At 43.7% G+C, this 27,354-nt stretch overlaps 1 protein-coding gene across 1 annotated transcript; it reads right to left on the reverse strand.

The window, feature by feature from the left end:
- Positions 1–218: 218 nt before the first annotated feature.
- Positions 219–18,884, reverse strand: PLCXD2 (phosphatidylinositol specific phospholipase C X domain containing 2). The gene is made up of 4 exons (XM_059822859.1): positions 18,749–18,884; positions 5,434–5,894; positions 3,993–4,234; positions 219–1,252 (listed from the first exon to the last, which is right to left on the reverse strand). Exons 1-4 carry the CDS (start codon positions 18,882–18,884, stop codon positions 1,090–1,092), a joined length of 1,002 nt encoding a protein of 333 aa, XP_059678842.1. The 3' UTR covers positions 219–1,089.
- Between the last annotated feature and the right edge of the window lie 8,470 nt (positions 18,885–27,354).

The raw sequence follows: 27,354 nt of genomic DNA on the forward strand, positions 1-27,354 counted from the left end.
GTGCAGGCTGGGGAAATTTACCCCCCCCATAGCTGTGGCTCTCTGACTACAAGCACCACTTTTGGGTCCGATTTTGGAATTCACTGTCACAGTGAATCTGCAAATCACAGATTCAATATCTGGGTTTTGAACAGTCCCTGTCAGCTCCAGGTTCTCTGAATACCAAGCAAACTCCCACTTAGCCCACCTCCTTCCAGAGACAGGCTGTCTGGGTGAGAAACTTTCCCCAAAGAAAACTCGATAAATGGAAAAAACAAGCAAAAGAGAAAGGTTATGCTGTGGTTTCTCAGATGTCTCAACAGGAATTCAGACTTCTGAGTTATAATCCTCATAATTTGAAGACTGAAATAGTCTCCCAATTAATGCCAGAAGAAACACACTTAAACATGGTTGCAACAAATGCATTGAAGTATAAAACAGAGAGGTCCAGAAGAAGAGTTTGGAGTCCAAAGAGGCAGAGCAGGTCAAGCCTTCGCCTCTCAGGCCCAAAGGACAGTTTGGATATTCACCACAGTGTAACGCTTCCCCCTGAACAACGGGCAATATTGTTTCTGAGCAAGTCAGAGGTAGCGTTTAAAACAGCGTAATGAATACAGCAGCAGCCTCCAGCTGAGTCCAGCTATGCCAGAGGCGGCCCAAGAACAATACTGTCTCAGCCAGCCTGGTCACACTGCTGCTAAGGGATCAGCAGCAATCCTTGCTTTGAGCCCTGGTGCTGAGAAATAAGCAGGATGCACACACAAGGGGACGGTGAGTCCAGTCACCAGGGAGACGCGCACCATAATCGGGTACATCTGCTCCAGAGACCAGCCTCTTGTTGGCAGGCAGACACCGCGCTGGACTGCAGCAGATGTGTGCATAACTTAGTCAAACACGTAGCCACAGACACGCAGCAGCACTCAGACAGCACTTGGTGTTCCACTCAGATCCCCACATCACTGGGAGAATGGACCCACCTGTATGTGATGCTTAACCATGACTCCTCTAGAAAATTTTTTAAATAGACATTACAATAAGTTTCACTTAATAAATAAAACATTTAGCATAGTTCAAAGATGTCCACTGAGGAGCACAGGTGGGACATAGCAATCAGGATTTAGTTGCAGATTCATCGTCTTCTAGAAGGAGGTCATTTAATGCAATAACTGTAGCAGCGAAGTCAACCAGGTCCACAAAGTCTGATGTAATTATGTTAACACCCATAACACCTGGCTTCTGTGCTTTCACCCAATTCAAAATCATGGGCAAGTTCCTAAAGAAATTGAAATAAAGAAAATAAAACATTTTAGAAGAGACTCTTCTCTATACATACTCTATTGATTTCCAATACAACATGCTGTTTACAAATTACATTACTATCTCACATTTGTGATCAGGTCCTGACTGCCACCCAAAATGCAACCAACTGGTGAGAAGAGTGCTTAACACAGAATGCGGTCATTAGCTATCAAATAGAAATATTGGTCAGTCATTAATCCAAACTACCATGCATACAGAATAACATTTGTGAACCCTATATTAGCTGAGCAGACTGTGCTTCAGTATTTAATTTCTTCCATCCTGGTTTGTTTTTACCCAACTAATGTTGAACCAAAAGCTTAATTTCACAGCAGACTTCAGTGTAGCACAAAGCAAGGCTATATCTGGCACAAGATGTTCCCCTGCCCACCTCTGCCTTTGGGTAGGCAGGAAAGAAGTTGTTGGGGGTAGCACACTGCATTTCTACCAAACTCCTTTTAGCCTCCAGACCCACCCAGAGCAACGGGATCAGGGAAACCAAACCCAGAATCGAGCCTTCAGCTCTACAGGGGTTGAACATGCCACCATACATCACTGTAACTAGAAAAAGGTGAGGTGTGTCAGAAATTGAGTTAAATGGAATTAGATATTCTACCCTGGGGAGAAATTTCAAGCCATTTCTTTGACACAGTGCAAGTCAGGAGTCTGCACAACCTTTTTTGCACTCTAACATGCAAACCCCAGAGTTTTCAGCACAGTTAGAGATAAATGACTAAATATATTAGAATTATTTAAATTAGTGCCAAAATATTCACAGAGTTATGTAAGAAGATAGTAGGCAAGTGAATTAGCTAACAGGATGGGGAAGAAAAAACAACAAAAAATAATCTAAAAACAGCCCACAGCTCTTGGTCCAGAAAAAGGTATCTTGTCAAAAACCAAGAGAACTTGAATGAAGGTGTAATTACTGTCCCTGTAGAAGGGACACACCAGACTTTAGCCAGGTAAGTGTGAATGTTGCACATTTCTCCTTTAGCAAGAGCTCAAGAACACGTAAATATTCATATTCAGGGCAAAATTTCCATATGAGAAGGCAGACATCTATAGGGAACTGCAAAGACAGATTTGCACATACAAATCAGCTAGCTTGTGTAAATGTATATGAGCAATCATGCTTTAGCAAACAGTGGCATCTATTTTAAATTTTCACAGTTTACTTTCAAACAAGTAAGTGGTAATGATGAGGCCCAGGGAAAGGGATGGAGTGAAGGCAGGCTTCCAGCCTATCAGTAGCTTACAGCCCAGACCTGTGCCAGGAGCCTGTTTGCCCATTCCATGAAATTAGATGACTCTTTCCTAGTTTAAAACATAGAAATTCAGTACGAGCTTTCCTTTAATCACAAGACAACAGTACCTTTACAATGCAGTATGCAGACATAAGTTACATCCGTGCTTTCTGTTAAGCATCCCCACCAAGCATACATATTTACATTTGTGCAACTTGTGACAGCAAACGCCAGTCTGAAAGCGCCTGAGCACCATCTGGTGTCTAATGCCGACTGCACAGACGTGAGCAGGGCCCAAGCCAGAGCAGAGACCCGAATATATTGTGGCAAACATCACGCGGATTTAATTACCTTTTGCTAGAATAATGCCTGTAAACAGGAAGGAGACCGAGAACTGCAGGATTTCTACTTCACCTGGAATTTCCTTACTTCCATCAACAACTTTTGTGACTGCAAAAGCACAATGCTTGCTCTTTTTAGAAAGGTTTTTTAAGAAAGTAAGTTACATTGACTTTAGCTTAGAAATAATACTACTGTGATTACTTCTGAAGTGACCAATGATTCTCCCAAAGGGAACATGAACTGGCTGCTGAAGATGTGTGTTTATCTCACTGCTTAATATTAAGCTCTGTTGATGATCAAATTAAACCAGTTGTGACTGCCTATACAAGTTAGTTTAGAACTTAGTATCATTATGGGAAGACTAAGTGTTAGTGACATCAAAACAGACGATATGAAACAGTGAGCCAGGAGACCAGATCCTACCAGGACTGTTACAGTGCTGGCAATTTTTAGCAAACAGGCTACAAGGTGATAAAACCATAAAATAAAGTCACATGAAACTTATCCTGGTCATGCTGTTAACGCTATTAAAGATCGCTGGCACTCTGCACTACTCAAAGCAAAACCCTCTTCTAATGATCTTACTCATGGGCAAATTAATTGTACAACAGTCAGTGGTATAGAAAAGTCAAATCGTTAATCTAATTTTTGGTAAAAACACCCAAGATAAAATACTGCCCCAGGTCATACATCTTTGGCCATTACTGAAATTACTGAGATGGATTTGTACAGACAAATGCAAAACTGAGCCTACAAATAGGCAATTTTCCTCTGGCACAAGTTTTTTTCCTCCTAAATTTAAGTTCAGCCAATTTGGAATGCATTGTTGGTTTGAAACAACAGGTCCAGCTCATGTTTTATGAAATCACATCACGTTCAGAAAGAGTTCTAATTACCAGGAAACACACTTGGCTACATATATACCCTGTTGCTTTATTATTTTCAGTAATTCGTTATTTTTAATGACTGCAAATATCTCTCACAAGCAAAATGAAGCAAAACTGCATGCCTTCATCAAGTCTTACTTCTAAGCAAAGATTTCATATTTTCTGCTTACTCAGTGCCTCTTTCAACATGAAACATGGTAAGTAAAGAAAGAACTGAGAAATCAAGACAAATCCTTACCTGTGAACAAGTGTGTTCTTCAGACCACGAATTAGATGCCGTGCAATAGTTTTCACTCGAGGGGTGAGAATTGCTTGAGAAACATGAAAAGTCCCATAACGACTTCGTTCCTCAAGAGTGGTCTCCAGGAACTGTAACAGTTTGTGCACATTGGTTGTATTAGCCCATGGTGCCGGCATTTTATTCCCTGGCCACAGGAAGGGGTATTCCTGATACAAAGGGTAGTGGTAGAATATGAGAACCTAACAGAACAAAGAAAAAGGAGAAAACACAAACAAAAAAATTCACAACTATGTTATTTAAACAGGATGTTGAATTTATTTATGTTTATACAGTACTGCTGCAGCTAGCATAGCACTGAAAAGAAGACCAAGCAAAAAAGAAGCTGCTCCTGAGTCATGAGTGTCAGTAAGTTTGTTGCACTATTGCCATCAAAAGAGATGAGATCATTTTGGTTAGCTATGAGGACAGGATTGCTTCAGGCTTTAAGGGTCATCAGTTTCAAATGAAAAAGTTGCCAGGAGTATACTGAAATGTCGTTCAAGGAATTCAGCTTAAAAGCGTTTCAAAGCACTGTCAGAGAATATTACGCCTATACTTGAAGTTAAGGATTTTAGCAGTCCTGCCATCTTCTGCGTAACTCCTGTTAAGTGGCTAAAGCATACCGGGCTGACTGGCATAACGGCATTCCACTCACACTTACTGCGTGAGATGCCAAAGTCAGTCTTGCTGTCAGCAAAATCTTCTCTAAATCATAAGTCAGTATTTTATGCCTTGTAAGGTGGTTCCCTGTAAGAGGATAGCACAAAGACGCAACATTTAATAACATCCAAACTTACAAATGATTCATTTTGGACCCTAGCACAGATAGCATCAGTTCAGAAGAATTCCTCAAAGCCTCATATATTTTACAGTTTAAGAATTACGTGCCATTGCTGAAACCCTGTTGTCAGTTTGTGTCTACGCATGGGAGCAGTCACCACAGAGAAGAGGCATTTAATCTCGCTGCTATACATTTGGATGGCTGCAAAGGAGCTAAGAAATTCTGTATCATACCTTAGTCACATCAAAGCTTATATGCTTCACACTAGCCAAAAAGATGACAGTTTATCAAATCCTCACCAACACAAGTCAGCACAACACGCTCTTCCAGAAGAGAAAGCCATTTGTAAGGAGCACAAGGCCCTGAGGATACTATCATTTATTTATTTAGCAAACATGCTTGGGAGCAGGACACAGTCCGGCCACACCAGGGATGGAGGGGCTACACAGCTGCACATAAATGGAGGAAAACAAACACACTACATAAAGGATGCCCTAGTGGGCTTTAAATTGGCTGTCACCAGCATCCTTGGTCCAATACCTCTGAGTGGGAACTACAACCAGCTTCTCTAAATCTTAACCTTTTGGGTTTGAAAAACATTACATGTCCTTTCCCTACCTGATGTTTCCTCTCCCACATGTACTGTAAAGTCACATATTCTACACATTCAACGGAACAGAGTTTGGATCCAAATGCTGAGCGGATCCTGTTGATCAAGAAGAAGTGATGGCTGTCGTCCATGGCATAAAAATGATTGAAATCCAAGAAGATTACTTCCTTGGGATGCTGCTCAAGGAAGGTGTTAATCTCCTTCAGCCCATCCCATACTTTGATGCCAAACAAGCCGTGTATGAAGTAAATCTCTTGTCCTATTTCCCCAGGTTTGGAAGATACACGAAGATCAAAGTAGCGGATCCCACCTTCCAACTGCTCTTTGAAAGTCAGATTTTGAGTGATTGACCATTTCTTCATGATCTTTTTAACCAAAGAAATTCTGGCCAAACGTTTGATGGCTGTGGCTTGGTCTGGTCCCACGGGAGATTTCTCATCAACCCAGTAGCTGAAAGAATCATGTGACCCTAGAAACAAAAGCCAAGAATATTTCATTTTAGAAAACTGACTCCCCCAAAACACATATACCCATGTGCCCTATAAACTGAAAAAAGTCCTACATGCATGGCAGGGTCGCAGAAGAGTTATATTCAAGCGTGAGTCTTTCAGACTATCCTTTATACCTTAATTTTCCCTAACTGTACACCAAGAGCTATGGCTTAAGGGTCTCCGTTTGAAGTGTTTTCTTGTGTGAGCTTCCAGTTTCAATGCACTCTGAAAAGCACGACCATAAGACAAACATCAGTGGTAAAAGGAAACTTCCTTCTAACCTTCCTTCATTTACAAACTATCAATCTACCGCCAAAGCTTTCCCAGAGCCTGGTATATCACTGATCTGAGATGGTACTCCAGCTTCACTGCAAGAATATGAGGCTTTATTTTAATTCTACCTGGGAAATCCAATCGTGACCTAATACACTGAAGTTCTAGGAACAGTTATCTTTATTCATGTTATGGACAGAGGGATCTGTACAGCCGCACAGTGCCTTACCAGCACAGCTCACTTTAGCCCCAAGACGGTAAATAAATGATTATTAGTCTGAACTGTGGGCAACGACTGGCTGAACTTAGAGCTGGAACAATTGAGTACACCACCAGTTACTCTGTGGTTAGATACCAAGCTCATGTTAAAAGAGTTCATGAACACATCTTTTACCCAGCAGTGCCTTTGAGTGACCACAGGTATGGTGAATATAAAATTCACCCAAAAAGATTACCAACAATCAAAATTGCCAGTCCCTGCCAAAATAATGCGTGTCTGACAAAGCTCCTGCAACACAACCTGTACCTTGGCAGAGAAACTGCACCTCCAGTATAAAATTTGTGCTTACTAGAAAAAACCTCCAATTGAAAATTCAGTAGTAAATGGAAACAGAACTGAGAAATAACAAAACTCCTTCAACATAACAGCTTCAGAGTCAGTGATATATCCCTAGCTTAGCCAAATCAGTAACAGAACAAAGAGTAATAGGGCAATGTATCTCAGTTTATGCTGTTCCAGAGCAGCATAAAGCAAAGACAGGCAGAAGCTGATCTACCACAGACTGAGCTTTACCAGGGATGTCTAACCATTTACACCAGGCACCAGCATTCTGGCCAAGAAGCTGCAACCACTCCAGGCATGACTTCCCTGTGAAACTCCAGCCAGGAAAAACACTACAGGAGCTCTAACAGCTCTGCTTCCCTTTTTTAATTCAGGACAGCAGATGAGAGGTTCCCCATTGAGCTAACACCCCCTTGCTTCCTGCACACCCACTTTGCTGAAGTATAAGGAAAGCATCTTCACCTCCAGTCACCACGAGCAGCTCCTTTTCCAGCTGCCTGGGGGGTACAGTGACCCTGCACCATGCTGCCAGCATCTGCATTTTCCCTTCCTGCATGCCCCAGGGTTCTTGTCCCTGCTTCTGGGACTATACTTTTATAGAATTTCCTCCTCTACCTCAGTCTGCAACTCTTAAAAAAAATCTTGATTTGCAGTTTCCAATTTTAAGACGCTATTTGAAGCATCCACAGCCTCCTTTACCCAAACCTTGTATTTGTGTATCAGTGCCCATTTGAAGACTGATGCATTTCCTGTGATGCAAGGTCAGAGCTATAAACAAGATTATGATCTCAATTGGATTATCTTGTCAGGATTTTTTAGTCCTGATGGAGGTACAGACTGTGGACAAACCAAACATCAGTTCACAACAACCTTAAAAGCACTCTTTCTCTACGAATTGCAACTAGTTCAGAAGTACTGAAAAGGAACCGTCAAGGTTAGTCTTCAGGCTTTACAAATGAACACTAAAAACTAATTCTGATCAACTCTTCACGAATTCTTCGCAGTCTTTGTAAAAACATGCCTCTTATGTGGCTTTCCATTCAGTTTTCTAGAAGAAGTGACAAGTAACAAAAAAGCTGTTTTATAAAGACATCAGCTTAAGAAGCTATTTAGTACCTGTCACAGTAAACTACGTCAAAAGAGTATCTGTCAGTTTTGGAGTGACACCTAGATTTTTTTCCCAGCTCCAGATGTGTAACCCCAAACAAAATATAGGATCAAACATCTAATGAAGACATTTCAGGAGAAGCCGTATAAGGCCTGGCTCATACTGCAAGCTGCAACTCACAGATGTTTGAATTTCATACACCTTCCCATAAAGCAGAATGAGTCTTTCAAGCTTCTACAATATTTGGAAAAGATACTTCAATCGCAAGGGGCTTGTCTTCTGCCTCTGAATGAGTTGTTTTGCACAAAGAAGTCATGGGGGTTTTGGTTTTTGTTTGTTTGGGTGTTGGTTTGTTTGGTGGTGTTTTTAAGTTCTCAATTCTATCCATTTTAATTTCTTTCTCTATGTCCGTCACTGTAGAAAATTGTTTAACATGCTAGAATAAGGCCATAAGAAACATTTTCTTTTCATTTTAACTAAGACGGTGCAGCAGCCGCCTCTAGAGAGCTGTCTAGAGAAGTCACTCACACCATTATGCTCCCTCAGACAGTGTCACTGATAAATCCGACTTACGAAGGAATGACAATTTTATCTGGCATCAAATATATTGTTGTCAACTCAGAGCTGTCTAAGCAAATCAGAGCCAAGGAACAGCTTGTTTTCCTAAGTCCAGTCACATACTTTATAGCTACAAAAGCTTTTCCTTTGCAGATTGCCACATACAAGGCACTTTTAAGGATACAAAGAGCAAATTTCTCCTTGCATTATCACAAAGCAAATTCTATTTATAGCTCTAGAAGCGACAAGAAAGAGAACAAGCCACAAGCACGTTGCAACTTTTTCAACACATACTTTAACTACACTCCTTAACAGGGCAGCTATTTGAGAAACTGAACTATATGTTACATGCTTCTACAGTTAGAGAAGATCCTTAAAACTCCTGCCCTATGGCTCTGCTTAAAAGCCCAGGAAATTGGGCTTCCCATTTACAATGAAGTCAACATGTATACCTAGATATAACCAAGTAGAACATGAGCTGGAGCATCTAAAAAACAAGTTCTCCTTTTCACAGTTGGTAGAAGACTACCTCCTTAGAAGGATAGGGGAGCATCATCAATACCAAGGCTGGAGAGACACAGCAGAAGTTCAATCAGATTTGCAGCGGTTATTCATGGAAGGCCAGCCACCAACTGTGAGAAATGTCTAGGCCAAACCTGGACCCAGAACATTTACTCCAGTAAGAGAAAAGCAAACTGAAAACCTGAAGCAACAGCACTGGATATTTGTTAGGCTGAGAGGTAAGACCTAAGTGAGGATCCACGTCATCCACCAGGCTCTTCTTAAATTAAAGATCACTGTGTTATGTTACCAGCTCAGCCACTAGCTTTTAATATAGCTTAGCTGTGATGTTAAGCTACATGCTAAGCTGATCGCATCATGATGTCAAAATAATCCCTGCTCTCCTTCGCTCTACCCCTAAACTCCACGAAAGGCCTAGCCATTCTGTAGCCATGGCATGAGCCAGGCTGGTTTGTGATGCAATGTTATTTCTTTTGAATAACTGTAATCTAAACCAATCTAAACTTGTACAGTTTCAAAGACAAAAGCCTACACCAGAAGCATGGAGCAGATCACCCCGTATCTTGTTATCAGCTCAGTGTTAGAGCTGCTAATCACATTGTCAATTAAGGCCTAACACAAGGATGTGTGAAGATACTCAGATGCTGTAGCATTGTACAGTAACAGCAACAGGGCTGGCAGTTGCTGAACAGAGCAAGAAAAAAAAAATCACAAAACTCTCATAGTGACATACACAGAAAGAGTCCTTTCTATGTATAATAAATCCTTCACAGTCTGTGTTCCACTCCCACCGCCCCCCCGCCCGGTGTGGGTCTCTCCAAATTATACTGACCACTTTCTCAGGGAAGTTAAAAACCTCAAGAAGTCTTGTCAGCAAAACATTTCAGATGATACTTAACCAAGATACTTAACCAAAGGCCACGATATGGTTAGAATAGTGTTAAAGAGGTATCTTCCAGACATCAGATTGTTAAAATGATGGATAGCCCTCTTAATTTTATTCTAGCAAGTGCAACTGTGGATTAATTTTTATTCATATCTTGAAACCCCTTTTTGTTCTCCTTACACTAATTTCTCAAGTTAATTGTATGTTACACAGATCACTTCTCAATTAAATTTGTACATTAAATAGATTGTATTTCACTGTTCAGGATGACTTTTTTGTTGAAGCCTTTGTGCTAATTGTTAGAAAGCAGCCTTTTATCACCACATTTGCAGCAAAGACTAACTTTCTAGCATGTCTATTTGTCATGCTACTTAGTCACAGATAGTCAAATTAACCCATGTTGTAGCTCAAATAAATGACACTAATCAAGAGAATGTTATTAAGCCTTGAATTTCAACAATTACTAGCTATATCGCTTTTGTTTCCACATCAGTACTTTCTCCACATACAGTTGCAGCGCAGGGATAGTAATCAGCATTATCTCACCAACCCCAGCGTCCTTTTACAAGCTTGTAAATTTACCTCCAAGGGATGTTAAATATATGACTACATGGCATGCAAAGTGCCAAGATCTTCCAACATATAACACAGTTGTGCATTGCCAATTACTTGAAAACAACACAAGAACTCCTGGTTTTTCAGACCACAAGCATGCCTACAGTTATATCACTAGTCTCCTGGGTTGCAAGGCTGTGGATAAGTCCGAAGCAGTAGTTAAAGACACCTTCAGCAAAAGTCTAACCAAGAAACAAGAATGAAAACAGAAAGGCAGGAGAGTGCACTGTCAGTAAGTTTAATTAGATCAGACTAATTTGTTTTGATCTTCACATTAATGGAATATTAATAGGATGAAAAAATGCAAGAAAGCCTCTTCTGTTATGTTAAACATTTGTAAAAAGCAAGGTCAACATACTGTACCAAGCCACTGAAAGCATTAAAGGGTCATTTATGGACAAAGAATCACCCTAGCTGTAGTGATGCCAAACTTCTTAGAGCAAGCTTTGCTCACTACACAAAGTGCATTCCACATATATTACAAAACACCGCACATGACATAGCATCGCAAGCATCGCACAGTCAAGACATCTAGAAGCACAGTAATCAAGTTCCAAAAACACAGGATGCGAGTGCTAGCAAGTTAAGGCTGTCCCACAAATGTTCTTCTAAACCAGATGTCCTGTGTGTGCCAGAACTGAGGGGAAAATGGGATAAACAAAAGTGACTCTCAAAGCCCAGAAGTCCTCAGGATTCAGGTCATTAACAATCCAGATTTTCTAATCAAAAGATTAACATCTTAAGAGCTCTTCACTAATGAAAAGTGAATCGAATAGTTCATATTAACTTACCCAGCAAAAGGAGGAGAGGCAGGAATGACTAACATCCTATTGATAATTATCCAAAACTATTGAGATGAGTATTTATATTTTAATAGAACCTTAAAAGAATCCTTTAGGTATTCTGAATGCAGTCTCACTAGGGAGGACAAAGCCTAATACAGATCAAATCCTCTTAGGGAAACTTCCTCTCCCTGAGGAATTACTCCGATTTCCCCCCACTGCACCCTTTCAGGGTGGGAGGTGGAGTGGGGGGGAATAAAAGGGGTACAAAGAGAAAAGGACTGCTTAAAAAAACCCACTATCTTAGACACAATTATCACATGGAATTTTGCTTTTCTTTCCAGTCAGGAGAAATCCATTTGGCACTGGCTGGAGTTATTGCCATTAAGTTTTTTTTTTTTGCAATTTAGCAATGACTTCCCATTTATCAGCTGTCTGCACTGGGCAAGCAGAAAGTGGCAGTACTTCTCTATCATTTCAAAGCCTGTATGGATCCACCTGCTCTGAAAAGAAAAACAACTTCAGTTTGGAGCCCTATAGTCCTCTTTTGTGGCCACCCAGCAGTGTGTGAACCAAGGGCTCATTCTCTTCTAGGAAATTTTTTTTTTCTTTTCTTCATTACACAGTACTTTTCCCTCTTTTTACATCTTTTCTGGAAGGGCAGGCAAACTGGAACTTTCACACAACACAGAAGGAGAGCAACAACCACTTATATCAACATTATGATTGGTTTTCTCTGAAGTAAAACTTTAGTATGTTCTGCACTCATTTACCAGGCAGTAAAGTCATTCTCTAGGGCACACAGATTTTAAAAAAAGGAAAAAAGTTTTTCCTGATGAAAAATTAAGATCTTCATACGCTGTCTTAAGAAAACTTAGTGGCATTTCCAGAACAAGTCAGTTTTGGCTAAATGGATGACAGTGGTCCTTCAAAGAGGAGAAACCCTAAGATTTGAGGCTGGCTTTTCAGTAGAACTCCTGCATAGACCCAGTACAGTTATTTCACTATCTGCCACACCAGTTCCTAACATAGGGATGTATGAAGGGAATACTTTGTTACTTAGGAATAGCAGAACAACTTCTATGATATATTCTCATCAGTATAGCAGTGCAAAGAGTTTAATAGCCCCTCTCTAACAAGAGTTGAGATTTGCTGCTACAATGAAGTAGACAGTCAAGGTAATAAAATAACTTGTCCTTTCAGGAAAAGTTCATCCTGAAAATTCTGCATTTACAAATCCTATCCAACATCACCACACATACGCAGATGTTTTCTTCTAATGATTATTACCTCATTGATTGCTAGATGCCAATTAAATTGTGATGGCAAATAAAGCTTGGTGAATCAGAACATTAACCTTATATATTTCCTCCCTTTGAGCTTTAACCCAACAGATGGCCAGTTTAGCTGATTCAGTGATCCTTTTAATTAGGACTCTAAAGGAGTGCTGTTTGGAAGGAGGATACATTCTCCAGCTCACCACTGCTTCTCCCCTCAGGAGCCATGGCCACAGCACACACCAGCCCATGAACAAAGAAACAAGAAAACCACAGCAACCTCAGCAGCTCGCCTTAGGGTCATGCAGGCAAAGCGAAAAAAAAATCAACTCTAATAAGATATAGTGGCCGGTTCTTAACTGGGCAGGTCTGCTGCTTCTTTTAAGAACCATTTCAGTTCTGCTTGGCCAACTAAAAGGCAGGCAGCCCACAGGGCTCCTGGTGAACAGTCACACTCAGGACAGCAGAGCTGGCCAGGGCCAGTGGGTGGGGAGATGTGCAGGAGATGTCCAGGGCCCCACCAGCTCCAGGCCTTCCCCATGTGCCTGACATGTGAGCACAGCAAGCACCCAGCAGTCACCCACAGCAGCTTGTCATCGCAGGTAACACACCCCTCCACACTCTGCATCCCCCCTTTAGGCTTAACTACAGGCTTGGCTGGTAGGGCTGCTCCTCATTAAGACTGCCTGCTAGCTGTGTTTGTAAAACTCTCTTTTCCAGGACTGATCTTTTTGTAGGACTCTGATCATTTAGATCAAGACCATGAGGTTTCTGCCTCAGGCTGTTGGGGTGATCTTCTTGGTGAATGGCAGAAACAGTGGCATGTGGTAGTACCAAAAGTTTCAGCTACAGTCATACTGACACTACCATGAACAAACTATGGAAAGTTATTCTATTAAAAGTTGGTTAGAAAGTTAAATTAAAAAAGTGCGTGTGTTGTAGGGGGATCAAGCAGCTTGACAAGTGCTATAGTTTGGAGCAGCAGACTGACATTTACTATTCTAGAAGGCTAGGGACACTTCTCTCCTCAGAGATCAGTGAAAAACAAGGATATTTCAACAACTATTTCAGCTCTCCAATATAGTCTTATTTTAGCCATATTTGAGCCAAGATTATTTTCTCTGTTAAAAAAATGCTTCTGGAACTGTAAAACTCAGCTCTTCCATCAGCTCTAGCCACCTACAACCCAGTATCCCACGGGCAACCCTCCACCAATCGTCCAGCCTGATGCAGGCAGGAGCAGCACCATGTCGCAACTGCTCTGCATTGCTTAGAACTGAGATCCTGGCCATCCTTCCACATACCTTCAGAGGACAAGCTAATACATTAGAAGATAACAGAAAAGGCTCTGTGCACCACCAGAAGCCACGACGGAAGAGCTGCCCTACCTCTCCTCAGAGATGCAGGCTGCCCTGCCCGCACCCTCCACACCAGCGGGACACCCTGCGAGCATTACGTACAGCTCTAGGCATACCAGTACCTGAAAAATTAACTTTTGGTGGCAAAAAATTCTTTAGTGTTTCAAACCAGACTCAAATGTATAAAATTTTACCTACAACACAGAAACATTTACATTTCAAGATAAAAAAACATTACAATCTAGGACATGAACATCGGTGTTATATAACTTGTTTTAATATCACATTTCAAGATGCTGAATGAAAACATTTTACTTTCTCCAAATTTTTTATTTTTCAGCTCTCTTATCTAGAGATTCAATTCAAATTTAACTTAGTTCAGATTCAAATTAATTTGTTCCCAGCTAAGCTTAATTCTTTCCTCAATAGCAGGTTCACTGAAGTCATGTGAAAGAAAACATAATCCCCCATGTTTTCTAAATACAGCCATCCTACCTCTTCTTACTTCCTGCCTACATCTGCAGCACTGACACAGCCAGTTAACCACCACGCTCCCTCAGGACAGCCACATGCTCCAGCACCCACGCTGGGGTTTCTCCAAGCACATGAACAGGCTGTTTTGGGAAGCTTTTCTGGCAGGAACCACTTCAAGAAAATCCCTGCAAACCATTATCATCAACACAGAAAAGCTTTCCATCAGGTTAGCTTGCCAAATGCACTCATTTGTGCTTGTAGGACCAAACAAGCACTAGTGGAGGAAAATAAGAGCCCTGGTCTTTTTTTTTTTTTTAAGGTGATGGGAGATGGAAGGAATGGAGGAGGGAAGGCAGGGGACAGAAGAGGCATTTGACTAGCTTACTCGTACTATGAAATGGCACCCATAACTATTCTGGGTGCTCCCGCAAGAAGGAGCTTGCTTACCCTCCCATATACCAGTGGATCCTCACCTAAGTAATCATAAATTTCCTCTAGAAGATAAGGAAAGAAAACAAGCACTGTGGAAAAACTCACAGCTAACTACCCTGACCAAAATGGGCGACCAATAAAGGAATACAGTTTGACCAAAAATAGCAAGTATGCCTACCAGTTATGTTATGCCTCTTAATTATTCCAAGATGGAATAACCCAGACAGGACTAAGTAAACGCATTATTACCAAGACCCAAAGGAAAACAGAACCACCTACTCTTCCGCTTATGTCATTCATCCAACACCTTGGAGGCTGGAATAATAAAACACTCTATAAGCAAACACTGATAGTTGGCAGTTAACATCCGCTAGATTGCTTTGCTGTCTCAAGACAACTGGCACAAGCTTATCACGATCTCAGAAACTGCATCTAATTGAACCAGCTGTCCTAATACAAGTATTCATGTGAAAGCTTGATCAAACTGGACAGTGCTACTGCATCTTCAGAAGCAGAGACACTTAGACTCCAGCACCTAGTTAATTGCAATACTGCAAAAATTACTTAGGCAAGTAGTAAAAATGAAACAGTACAAATAGGATAACGCCAAGGTGCTATGAATTATCAGCGTACAAGCAAGAAACAGGTTAGGCTTCTCCAGCAAATTCATTAAATAGCTGGTTTACTTCAAAAGCAGTGACAGCACTGCAGCTTTTTCTCGTGTTCCATTTCTCAGGGGGTGAAAAAAGAAAACCAACAGATGCAGATTAAGAGATGACCAAGGAAAGTAGTAAGTGTCACAGTTGTACATAATTTCATAAAATTGTTTAAAGTAAACCAGCCTGAGATTAAACACATACTATAACACACAATACATCACCCTGTCAAGGGTCATGCTCACAATCAAGATGTTCAAGAGTTCATTTTTAAATCCACATTCAAAGAGGATTAGTCTGGAGTATAATTAGGAGAAAACCCTCTAGAGTTTCACAGGAGGTCACCACTTGTTGAAGGTGGTTAATTTTGTTGACTGTATTGTATGCATGTAAGTTGATGACATTTTAGTTACTTAATATTTGCCAATTTCTCATTGCAAAACATTCCTTCTCTCATGACATCGCACAGGAAACCTCATCTCTTCCTTGGACGAGACTATGCTGGTTTAGAATTTAGTCTAGAGTTTTTCCAATAGAAACAGCAGAAAAGCCTGAACTCTGGAACTGATCGCACCCAAGCCTTGGAGGATGACCCTGAATTTTTCAAAGTCTGTCCTCTGTTTTGAGCACAAAGTTAAATCAGCATGTAAACACCGAACTGCCATACCTCACAAAACACCCATCTTAAGCATTATTTGTTACCAGTCAGTTCTAAAGATTGAGCAAATAGTGACTCTCTCTGTCCTCAGGTAGCACGTTTCACACCCCATTTAATAGCTCAGGGAATCATAGGATAGTGTACCTTAAAAAGGGCCCCCAGTGGTCACAGCTACCTTTTTGAAAGCCAGTGAAAACAAGCAGCTCTCAAAGCACAGCTGTTTGCAACAGATAAAGAAGCAGAACTCTATACAGGCATCTTTAGCTTCATACAAGAGGGTTACTAAAACTTCCCCACTTACAATACCATACAAAGAACTAAATCTACGCAGTTTCTTTCCTGTGTATACTACCAATTCTTTCACTTTAAATAGCCCCATCATGCCAACATTTTGTTCCTTTAAAAAGAGAAGAGTCTTTTATTCTGTAAATGCTGCATTTCTCCAAAGTGCAGCTAGGTAAAAAAAAAATCAAAACCAACCAACAAACAACAGTTTCAGGTTTTTGAGTATTGATTTAAAGGTAAAACAACTTTTAAGGTTTCAACTGCTCCAGCACCTTCACTAGAGTTATATCTCTGTTCCTACCTACAAAGAGTGACTGTGAGGGAGGGGAAAACAAAAAAGAATACATCAAAAAAAAATCAAGTCATCATTCCAGCAGTGAAAACGAATGCATCCAGAGATGGACAAAAGCAGGCCACACCTGTCATATGCACACGCAGGTATTAAGCGCAGACAAAAATGCTTCTCATTTGAGCTGAAGCCTACCTTTTATCTCTCTTTTGAAGACAGCATTGGCCTTCGTTGCTATTCAGCACCTGTAAACACATGCCTCAACAGCAACCTGTTTTGTACGATCCTTTCCTTGCACACTGCTAGTAACATTGCCCTGGCTCCCAAAAAAGTTGCTTTGTCAAGCACCAGACCAACAATTCACTTAAGCAAAAGAATCATTGGACTAAACTAAAAACAAAATAAAATTCCCAAAACATCTTTCCCATGCTCACAGGTTGCATGAGGTACATGCAGGAAAGGGGTGGGAAAATACATCAACTTTGACCACAAACAAACATACACTGCAAGCATTTTCAAAAAAACACTACTCATTTCAAAACCACCATGGCATCACTGAAACAACTCATTTCCTCGGTTCCTCTGCAACCAGCATTGTAATGGACTGTAAGCAATGCACCTAATGCAATCTACATCATAACATTCTGCAAAGTTTCACAGCCCTTTTAAGTCGCTGCAGCAACAAGAAGTTGATTTATTACTGATCACTAAAACCGAGAATGTTTTCTTTGCCAGAAGTTTCAACATCTGCAGCTGCTTGAATTTTATATGAACACTGAACTGCCTTTCCATCCTCCTTCCCTGTTCAAATGAACAGGATTACATAAAATGGTTTTGCTACTGTCAGGGGGGAAAAGAGTGTTACTTTTGATTAAAACAAGGCATTTGAACTGTTCTACTGCAGGTAATACAGCAGTGAGTGCTGCGGTACCCCAAAGGAGGTGCATAAGCCCTCCTCTACATACTTTAAAAGTCCTTTGGTTATCTCTGCTGGCACAAAAAAGGAAGTTACTCTGTTTCTAGGGAAGTGTCTCTGCATGTTCTCTATATAACACATACCCAAAGGGTTTTGACAAGATAAGGCACTACCATGAACATCCAAGCCTGTACCAGTGATTACCGGAGTCTAGCATCCAGTATCAGAATGAGCTGCTACAGTAGCTGCCCCTAAAATCTTCTCTATTGACATCTACAAGCAATACTAGATTATTTTTTGCCATTTACAGATGGAAATTCAGACTCATTCCTAAGTAACTTCAGAGTCATTCATTGTCTTCCTCATTTGTCAGTTTATCTATCTGTAAAGCAGAAGTGATGACACTTACCCATGCCAATTTATTAACCTAAAAGCTCTGCACAGGAGCTAGGAGTTAGTTATTCTAAGTTCAGCTGGAAAGGGAGAAAATTTTATAATATTTTTAGGATTTTAGTATCTTCAGTGTAACATCATACATTGGGATATTTCATAACTGCGCTGTACTCTTTTTCCCTCTGACAAGCCATACGTAGGTTCTGCTATAAAAGACGTTTCCATGTGATGAACCTCCAGTTGTTAGGGTCAACATAAGCAAACTCTTCTCCCTATCTGGTTTTAGCCCTGCTTAAACAAGGCGAGGAACCTTAAAAAGGACCTCCAGAGGTCACAGCTACCTCTTTTAAAGCCAATGAAAACAAGGAGGTCAACGGCTTAGAGACTCACAGCTGTATTTACAGAAGATCAAGCCCTCCTTCCTCTCCTGCAGCGGGCTGGGCTCACGTTAGCCCTTACCCACAGCCAGGTGCTCTGACCCAACCAGGCTCCGACGCCTGAAGACACACTTCCCGCACAGTTGCTACAGAGCAAGCGAACACCCAACCTCCGGATCCCAAGCAGGGGCGAGCACCTCAGGGCCAAGCCTACGGCAACAGCACCGGACACAACAGGGCCCGGCCCAAGCACCTGAAAGCACTCTACTCAGCGGGGGCAGGACGCTGCCGAAAGGCGACTCCCCTCAGCGCCAGGCCCCGCCACCCCAGGGGCCGTCCCGGCGGGCGCAGGCCCTAAAGTGGGGACAGGCCCCGGCCCCCAAAGCACCCCTCCCCGCCCCGCCGCCCTACCCGGGATGGCCAGGTTGGAGAGGGGGTAGGAGCGCAGCGCCGCCGGCAGCGAGCCCATCCAGTCCGCGTTGCTCTCCGCCATGGCCCCCGCGGCCCGCCGCCGACGGCCACGCTCCCTCCCGGCCGGCGGCCTCATCCCCGGCCTGAGGAGCCGGGCCGGGCCGGCCGCGGCAGCAGCCGCCCGCCTCCCTTATGTAACAGGTGCGGCCCGGCCGGGCGCGGCGCCGTCACAACGGCCCGGCCATTGGCTGCCCGCTGTCCGCCCCGCCCTCGGCCCCGCCCCGGCGGCAGCGGGGCGCGAGGGCAGCTGCGCGGTGGCGGAGCGGCGCGGCCCTTTCTCCCGCGGCGGCGGCGGCGGTTCCTCCGGCTGCGGGGCCTGGGAACTAGCGCGGCGTACCGCTGTTCGGGAAGGAGGGCCTGCAAACGCTCCTGCGGCCGCGGGTTGGCAACATCCGGCTCTCCCCTCTCGGGAGAAGGGTTGGCAGGCGCGGGGCCGGCAGAGCCAGACAGCCGCCCAGGGGGAGAGAAACCCCCCCTCGCTTTGCCCATCAGTAACCTGCTTTGCATGCGCGTTGCGGTATTTTGAGCTATCATACGGAATTATGAGTGAAGCACAACGAAGTTCGCGTTGCAGGCTTCCTCTGCGCTACCCCGTCAGGCACAGAGGTTTTGACAGCCGCAGGTGCGCGTCCCGGTGTCATCGCACGCGTCTGCCTGGGAGGGAAAAGGTGAAACCACCTCTCCGGCAGCCTGTCGTGGCACGTGCTCGTCACAGTACACCTGCAACGACCGAAGTAACATCGCCATCATTTTTCTGCACCACCTGAGCGATGAAACCGGCGTGGTGTCCGATCAGGCCGGAGGAGGGGGCCTAAACATCCAGTTTCACATCAGCCGAGGGCCTAAACGCCGCAGGTGGCACCACACAGGGCCTCTACAGTCCTAGTCACCTGAAATTCAAACCCCTCTGGGCCGCTGGCTCTCCCTTTGCTGTTGATGGCACCAGCTGTGAAGCTTTGGGCACGCCCGTGACTCTCTGCTGCCGTGCCGTGTGGGGATACGCCGTTGGGGATGCGCTCGCCCGTTGGGTGCCCGTGCCTATGCGGGCATGCACGCACGCACAGCTACCCCACGTATACCGGGAAACGGCTGTGAGCTTGGGTTCCGATAGTCGCTCTACGGGAGCACCAGAGAAGCTACCCCCAATACAGAGGGCCAACGCCGTGGCTTTACGGTGTCAACTGGTTAGTAAATGTGGTAGCTGGAGTGGTTTGCGTACTGCACCTGACGAGTCAACACTACAGCGGAAGACTTAAGGGTCAAGATCACAGAATCACTAAGGTTGGAAAAGACCTTTAAGATCATCAAGTCCAACCATCAACCCAACACCACCATGCCCATTAAACCACATCTCAACCGCTTCCACCTGCTCTTTCAGCAATTCCCTTTCCCTGCCAGTCTCACGCTCTGCCTTACACTGCATTTAGCTGTCGGGTAAAGCATTTTGTCCAAAACAATTTCTGGATTTGCTGTAATGCACAAAATGGATCCTGTAAGATACATTTTTTCTCCCTTGCAATACTACATATCTTTGAAGGATAATGCTTTGTGAGAAAATTCTCTGAACTGCTTCTTACAAATACGTACAAACATATTATTTCCATACTCTTCGCACAGGACATAGAGACAACCAGGTATACAACACTGAAGTCTATTCCGTCATACGCTAGTGAAAGAAAAACCCCAAACATTGCTCTGAAAGATAATTTTTTTACTGTCAAATTACTAAAGGCTGAATACTAAATACCAAGGGTATATATTTCAAAAGTCCTCTGTTTTGTCTGTATTTTTTAAATGGGTATTTTTAATTTGGTGTATTAAATTTTGCACATTAGTCATAGAATGTTTTCATTAATACACAGTAAAAGTGCTAATTGAACTATATATTTAAAGTATGTATCAACTTAATTTACCTGTAAATACGTACATGTTAAGTATGTATTTTCACTTAATGCAGCCAGAATCTATCTCCTTCCATAAATCTGCATTTTCCTTCTCAAGGAAGGGAACAAAGGCATTTTGCTTTTAGAGCTTTGATACTGAACAACCTTAAAACTAGCGCAATTTCAATAACAGGTTTTCACAAAGCACTGCTGACCTAGGACTCCTCAGGCTCAAGGCGGAAGACGGAGGACAGGTTTGGCATGCTTTCAACTTGTCCTGCAGCTCTGCTCCCTCCTCCTGTTAAGACCGTCTAGTGCACTGGCCTCTGATGTAGGAGAGACCAGCCCACGCTATTCAAAGCCATAGGTACGGGTTCTTAAACATTTTCTCTTGTAATTAAATTTGTATCTTGAATGGAAAGAGGGATTCTTACGTGGGAGCTCCAGCATTTTTCACTGGTGACACTACTGGTCTGTATCCCTGCAAGTCTGTCTTTTTTAAATCGCTACTTTACGTTACTTCACCCTCTTTCTCACGTTCCCACCATCGCAGCTTGGGACCGCCCAGCAAACCAGCGCATGTGAACTCCTTAAATACCATCGGCAACCACGGCTGGTTTACAGCTTCGCTTTCCAGGATGGGAAAGCCTTGCAGCACAGGGGTAGCCATTTCACCGAGGCTGGTATGTTCTTTAGGGCAGTACTTCGCTGTGGTCATTGAAACTGAACACTGAAGCTGTAGTCTAGAGCCAAAACTGTTAGGGCTGAGTGCTGACACGGTACTCTTGGTGTTCTGGCCAGGCCCCGTCCTGCATTTCCCATCTTTCAAATGACATAAAGAAGATGGAGTGTGTACGACAGACAGCAGAGTCTGAAGGGGAGCAGGTAGGGTGTGCTCTGGTGTGGGAAAAGGAGTCTAATTGCCACTACCTTGGGCAGTAGCCTCTACCAGGAGAGTAGGTCATAGCAGTCCTCTGCCATCAGATCAGCTGGAAAAGAGGGGGGATAAAGCTGGAGTGGGGAGAGTCTCAAACCTGCTCCCTTCACAGCCTCCCAAAAGTCTCTGAGCCTTTGCCATCACTTTTTAACGGTACTGGAGCGTGTGACAGCATCAGGGTACTCCAGTGCTCCCACAGAACAGTGACTTTCTCGCTTGCTTGCAGCTAGTTTCAGCATCCCTCCCCATGCTATGGTGTGCAGCATGAGTACACCCTGGCTCTTGTGGTTAAGATGGTTTCTAGACCTGCAAGCAGCAAAGGACACTTAGACCATGCGGGACGCCAACAGCTCGAAACAAGAATGAGGAGAGAATGAGGAGATGCATCCTTTCAGCACTGCAGGGTGAGACTTCAGCTGTGAGCATCAGATGTGATGCACAGATACTTGCTGCCAGTAACTACTAGAAGAATTTTCTTATGGTCCAAAAATCCTTCTCGTGCTTTTCTGGAAAAGAGCAGCATTAAATTGCTTGTTCCTCAAAACCTCATCCTCTTTCCATCTCCGCAAAACTCTGTCATTTTGTTCTGTAATCAGTACCAAACCCTCCAATGATGCACATTAATTGCAATGGCCAAAGGGAACAAATGTGCATTAATAATACAATTTTATTTTCCACAGACTAAACCCACAAATTATCCAGGGTCTTGTCACTTGAGACTGTTCAAATGCCTCCCTTCAAACATGTGTTTAAGTGGCTGCAAAAATGAATGCCTAAGCAGGCAGGAAAAACATCCTACTATTGACATTTTTTTTAATTCTCTATCAAGGTCAGTAGGTGGTTGTATTTTTCCATGTTTCTGGAGTATTCACATATGAATCACATTCAGCAGTGAGGATGGCCTGACTAAAACTTTACTATCCATTTTTCCCCATGGATTATATAGTCATATTTACGCCTTACGTGGATTTACTGAAAAAGCTCAGCTATTCCCTTGTGCCTCGGTGCAGAGTACAAGCCAATGTCATGGGCAGCCCAGACAATCTAGCAGCTCAAATCCCATTCCCATACCCCTAACCCTTCTATTTTCAAATACGTAGTAAAAAGACTAGCTGTGCAGATCAGGCTGATGCTACTTAAGCACTAACAGGCATATGGGTTTCGCTGTTAGCAAATTCTAAACACACAAATGTGTTCTATTTCCATTTTAACACGTGGCTCCGGGGCTGCCATATACAGAGTATAAAGCCAGAACAATGAACTTTTGAAAGTGCTTTAAAGCAACTGAAAACAAGTTGATAACATCCAGTGCTACTGGGAGTGTAGCCTCCTTCTCCTCACCACGTTGAATACCCTAATAACACAAGTCCTGTTATTCAACAGGGCACATTGCTGCTGTTAAAAAGCTTTCAGTTAATGTTTTCAAAATCTTCCATTTCAGTCCAAAATGTACTGTGCCATATAATTTCCAAATCCTTACACGCAATTTATCAGCAGACAATAGATCAAATAAGTTATTGAAACTGCTTCTGTGTCATCCGCATATTTTAAAGGTCACTTTGCTACTGATGAGAAGAAAACGGCAGGATTCGTTCTCACGGAGAGAAGCTAATTGCTCAACATTTCATGTAAGTATACTCAGACTCTTCCAAGCTGTTCATTACCATTTTTACCCTGACTGTAATGGAATTATTTAACATTTAAAACCATCAGACACACTCAATCACAGAGCTCTGCAGCCATCACTGCATTTAAAACACCACTTCTTCAAGTGCAGCAAACCAAATCGCGGTGTTCATTTCCCGTTTTACATCGAGTCAGAAAAACACCGTGACTATCACAGCACTTTTTGCATTTCTGAACTCCACTGCAAATACTTTGACGTCTACCATATAATATACCCTTTGTAATATTGACTTCCCCCCCTTTCTCTGCCCACCGCTCATCGCCTGGATGTCAGTTCATACCAATAATTACCTGCTTCTCTCTCTTGCCTTTGCTTGCTCGTTTCTTTAAGCCAAGCCCTGGCATCTGCGAGTCTCCTGTCTGACAGTAGCGAGCTATTCAATACTTCATTTACACCACATGAGGGTGTTTCAAGCTGTGTAGGATGCCAGAGTTAATTTGGAAGTCCTCCTGTTTGGAAAGGAGCCAAGGGGGGAGCAGGTACATTTTTTTTTCCACTGATTAAAAATCTTACCGGGGCAACCTGGTACAGGAGACTTTGAAAGGGAAGAGATGAAACATCATACGCTAGAAAACAGATGGAAGAGGAGTTTTAAAGACATAATCCAATGTTCCCTGAAATCAAATAATCTTTGCCGGGGACTTCCCTGAGCTTTCTCTTGTCCTTAAAGAATCATTTTAAATATAATATGATTTTATATTATTTCCATTAAAATCTCCTTAGACAGAATTAAGTAACCATTATCCCCCTGCAGAGCTTTGTAGAAGCTTTCCTTGGCTTATTGCTCAAAGTTAATTGCAGAGTCAGGAAGAATTACCTACTAACATAAACCATAAATAAAATTTCTCCTTTGTCTGCGGCTTCTTCTGGAGTTTTAGTGTACACAGGTCTTTCTAATGTTTGCCTGCTCTGATAAGTGGTGGCTTTAAATCCAACAAAGACTGCGTGAGGTAACTGATACCCTGGTCTGGTTAGCAGGTATAATGTCTGTACACAGCTTTTTAAAACAAACACACACATTAAAATGAAGCCGGAGCAGTTCACAAGGCTATCTACACAGCTCCAATGAGGGAAACAGGTCCCTAAAAGAGAAAACTCTGTGGATCTGTATTAAGATGGGCTTTTTCCCCAGGAAATCCCAGGCAGCAAAGCCTATTATCAGCAACTCTTAACTAATGAGCCCAGCTCCGGGATCGCCGGGCAGCTTGTGCTCTCCCACAGCCTGCTCCCAGCCACCGCCACGCTACCGCCAGCTTCGCAATGACTCGAGCACACTGTGCAAAGTGTAGGGCTGCTTCTTAAATAAACAAGCCGAGATTAATGAATTTACAGGACCCAAAGGCGCCTTGTAATAAAAGCCGCTGCAATGCTGTTTAAAAAAGACGTGTGATTCAGAGGGAGGCAAAAGGTGATTGAGGATGCAGGTACAGGCGTGTCAGTACCGGGGCATCCTCTAAGCTCACAGCCGTCCCCTCCGCTTTCAGAGAGGTGGAAACCAGGCGAAGGCTGAGTTCACCCGCCTGCCCCATGCACCCCAGGGCTCGGGGCTGGCAGCCTTTCCCCTGCCCCTGGTTAGCAGGGCCCCGCGTCACCGGGAGGCAACAGGCAGGAGGAATACGAACTGCGGAGCGCTGGGAAAAGTCACTCACTCCACTGAAGTCCGTGGGCCCTGCCACGGACTCCACCGGCCATGCTAGTAACTGAAAACAAATTAATTGGTTTTATCCTTTTTTTCCCCGCGGGAACATTTGCCCTCTCCCCAGAAGGAGGTGAAAACCACTTGTAGATAAAACCACCTTGCTGCTTAGCTTTCCGGTGGGTTGCTCTTACAGCTGCGTGACGCACATTATAGACCGTATACAGCAGACCCAGATAAACTCACAGTATTACATTTATGTTATATGTGACCTCAGGTTCTGACTATGGCCTGCTTTACAGGTTTCATTGTGTCATCGATTTGCATTTAGCAACGTCGTGCTCAAGCCGCTTTTAAAACATCTTTTCTGCACCTCTGCAGCAAGCTTTGAATACTCTACTCTCGTAGAAAAGCTTATATCTGACAGTGACATGACATAGCCATCTTCCAGAGCATCTGATAATTTAAGCTTGACTCTGGGCCAAATTCTTCCAGGTTAGTAGAACCCAAGTCCAAGCTGAATGATTTAAGCCCACGTACTGGGGCGGTTGGTGCCAAAAAGAATGGTTTGAGAGGGTTTTTTTTCCCCTTTAAATTAAAGCAGGGGTCAATTTTGAACCTAATCACGATTTATAGGTAACTATATGTTACATGCTTATTCTGGCAAGGAGCAGATGAAGTCGAACAGAAATACAAACTATCCCGCGCTCAATTTAGCTGCAGAAAAATGGAAAGATGGGGCTGGCAGGTGGGGGGTTTCTCTCCCTCTTTCTCCGCCCAGGTCCCACCTTGATGGCTGCCCCTTCCCCTCTTCCCTCTCCGGGGCTGGCAGGGGCGGGTCGGCATCGTCCTCGGCCCCGTCCCTCGGCCCCGCCAGCCCCCAGCACCCCCCCGCGCCGCCTCCGGTCGGGTCCCGGGCGGGGCGGGGAACGGGCCCCGCTCGCCGCCGGCTGCGGTGCTGCGGCGCCACCTGCTGGTCAGCGGCGGGAGCGCGGCTGCCGTGCCCGCCCGTGCTTCCCCGGGGAGGGGGGGGGGGGCTGAGGAGGACCCCCCTGGAGCGGCTGGAAGTGCTCTCAGCCAGGCGCCTGGAGATCTCTGCCTTGCTGATCCCGATCTGTGGAAGCAGCAGCAGCGGCCTTCGGGGATGGCTGGGCCAGGGAGCGGGACAAAGCTCCCGGTGGCTCTCCTTGCAGTCTGGCTCCGTTAGCAGGTGGCGGTGGAAATCGTGCCGCGCCTGAGCGCTTCTCAAGGCGCCCCGCAAAACCTCAGCCTCAGAGGGAACATCTCGGACCTGACGCGACGTGGGGATTAGAATATAGGAGATGATAAAATAACTCCTCTTTGACAGGTATGCTACGGAGAGTCATCCTCATCTAATGACGAGGAAGAAAGTCCTGGCTCTCCACATCCCTTGGAATATGGCTATCCAGCTTTTTATTTTTTCTGATTTCTCTTTTTAAGAACAAAAAGCTGCCTTCTTTTGCAGTGACTGGTAGTATGACAAAAGTTAAACCACTTTGCTTCTACAAACCCATACAGACAAGAAACACCCGAATGAACTTTGAGCCTTCTGTGCATGCAAAGACTGTATAGTTTTGTAGGAAGGAAAGTGTTTTCTGTTCAGCACAGATATTCCCTTAGTGATGGATTTAGAACTGCTGGTGCTATAAGGTAAATAATACAACAAAATACTTTAAAAAGGTCTGTTAGATCATTCTTTCCAGTAAGTCATTCATTCATCTAAAGTCCTGGGAAATACAGTGCTCTGAACCCTGATACTCATCTGACCAGTGTTTAGCAGTAAATAAAGCAAATCCCATTCCTAAATCAGAATACCGCATTTAAGCTTGACACGATTGAATTTTAGTCGATTTGCATTAATTACAGAAGTACCATTGTGGCAACAATACATTTTCAAACAAGCTTGGGGGGACAGTTTCTTGGCTGGCTGAAGGTAATGTAAGACCACGCTGCTGCCAAAAGCAGGGCTGCTGCTGCGGCTCTTATGCCTCGCATTAGTGACCACGCAGCTGCTGACCCGGCTGAGAACTGTGCAGCAGGCTGAGCTCATCCCACCCTCGGCACGGTCTTTTGATCACTAGTGTCAATGCAAAGAAATACGCAGCCCGGGCAGGATAGGGGTAAGTCTAAACTGTCCCTTTCACAGGCTTAAGCCACCTGGGAAACTACCCCCGAGGTCTCGAGAAATGTGAAGACAGCAAATGACAGAAGCTCATTAAGGACATAGGGGAATAAAACGATTGTATTCCTTTTTTTCTTCACATGTACTGTAAATATAATTTCAGAGAAGCAGACTCAAGAGTAATTATTTTTTCAAAGGTGCAGCACTTCCAAAAGGACCGTCACTTTCTGTTATCTTTGGGGTCCTTATTCACTTCAGTC

This window comes from Gavia stellata, chromosome 1 (assembly GCF_030936135.1).
Source record: "Gavia stellata isolate bGavSte3 chromosome 1, bGavSte3.hap2, whole genome shotgun sequence".
Taxonomy (NCBI): domain Eukaryota; kingdom Metazoa; phylum Chordata; class Aves; order Gaviiformes; family Gaviidae; genus Gavia; species Gavia stellata.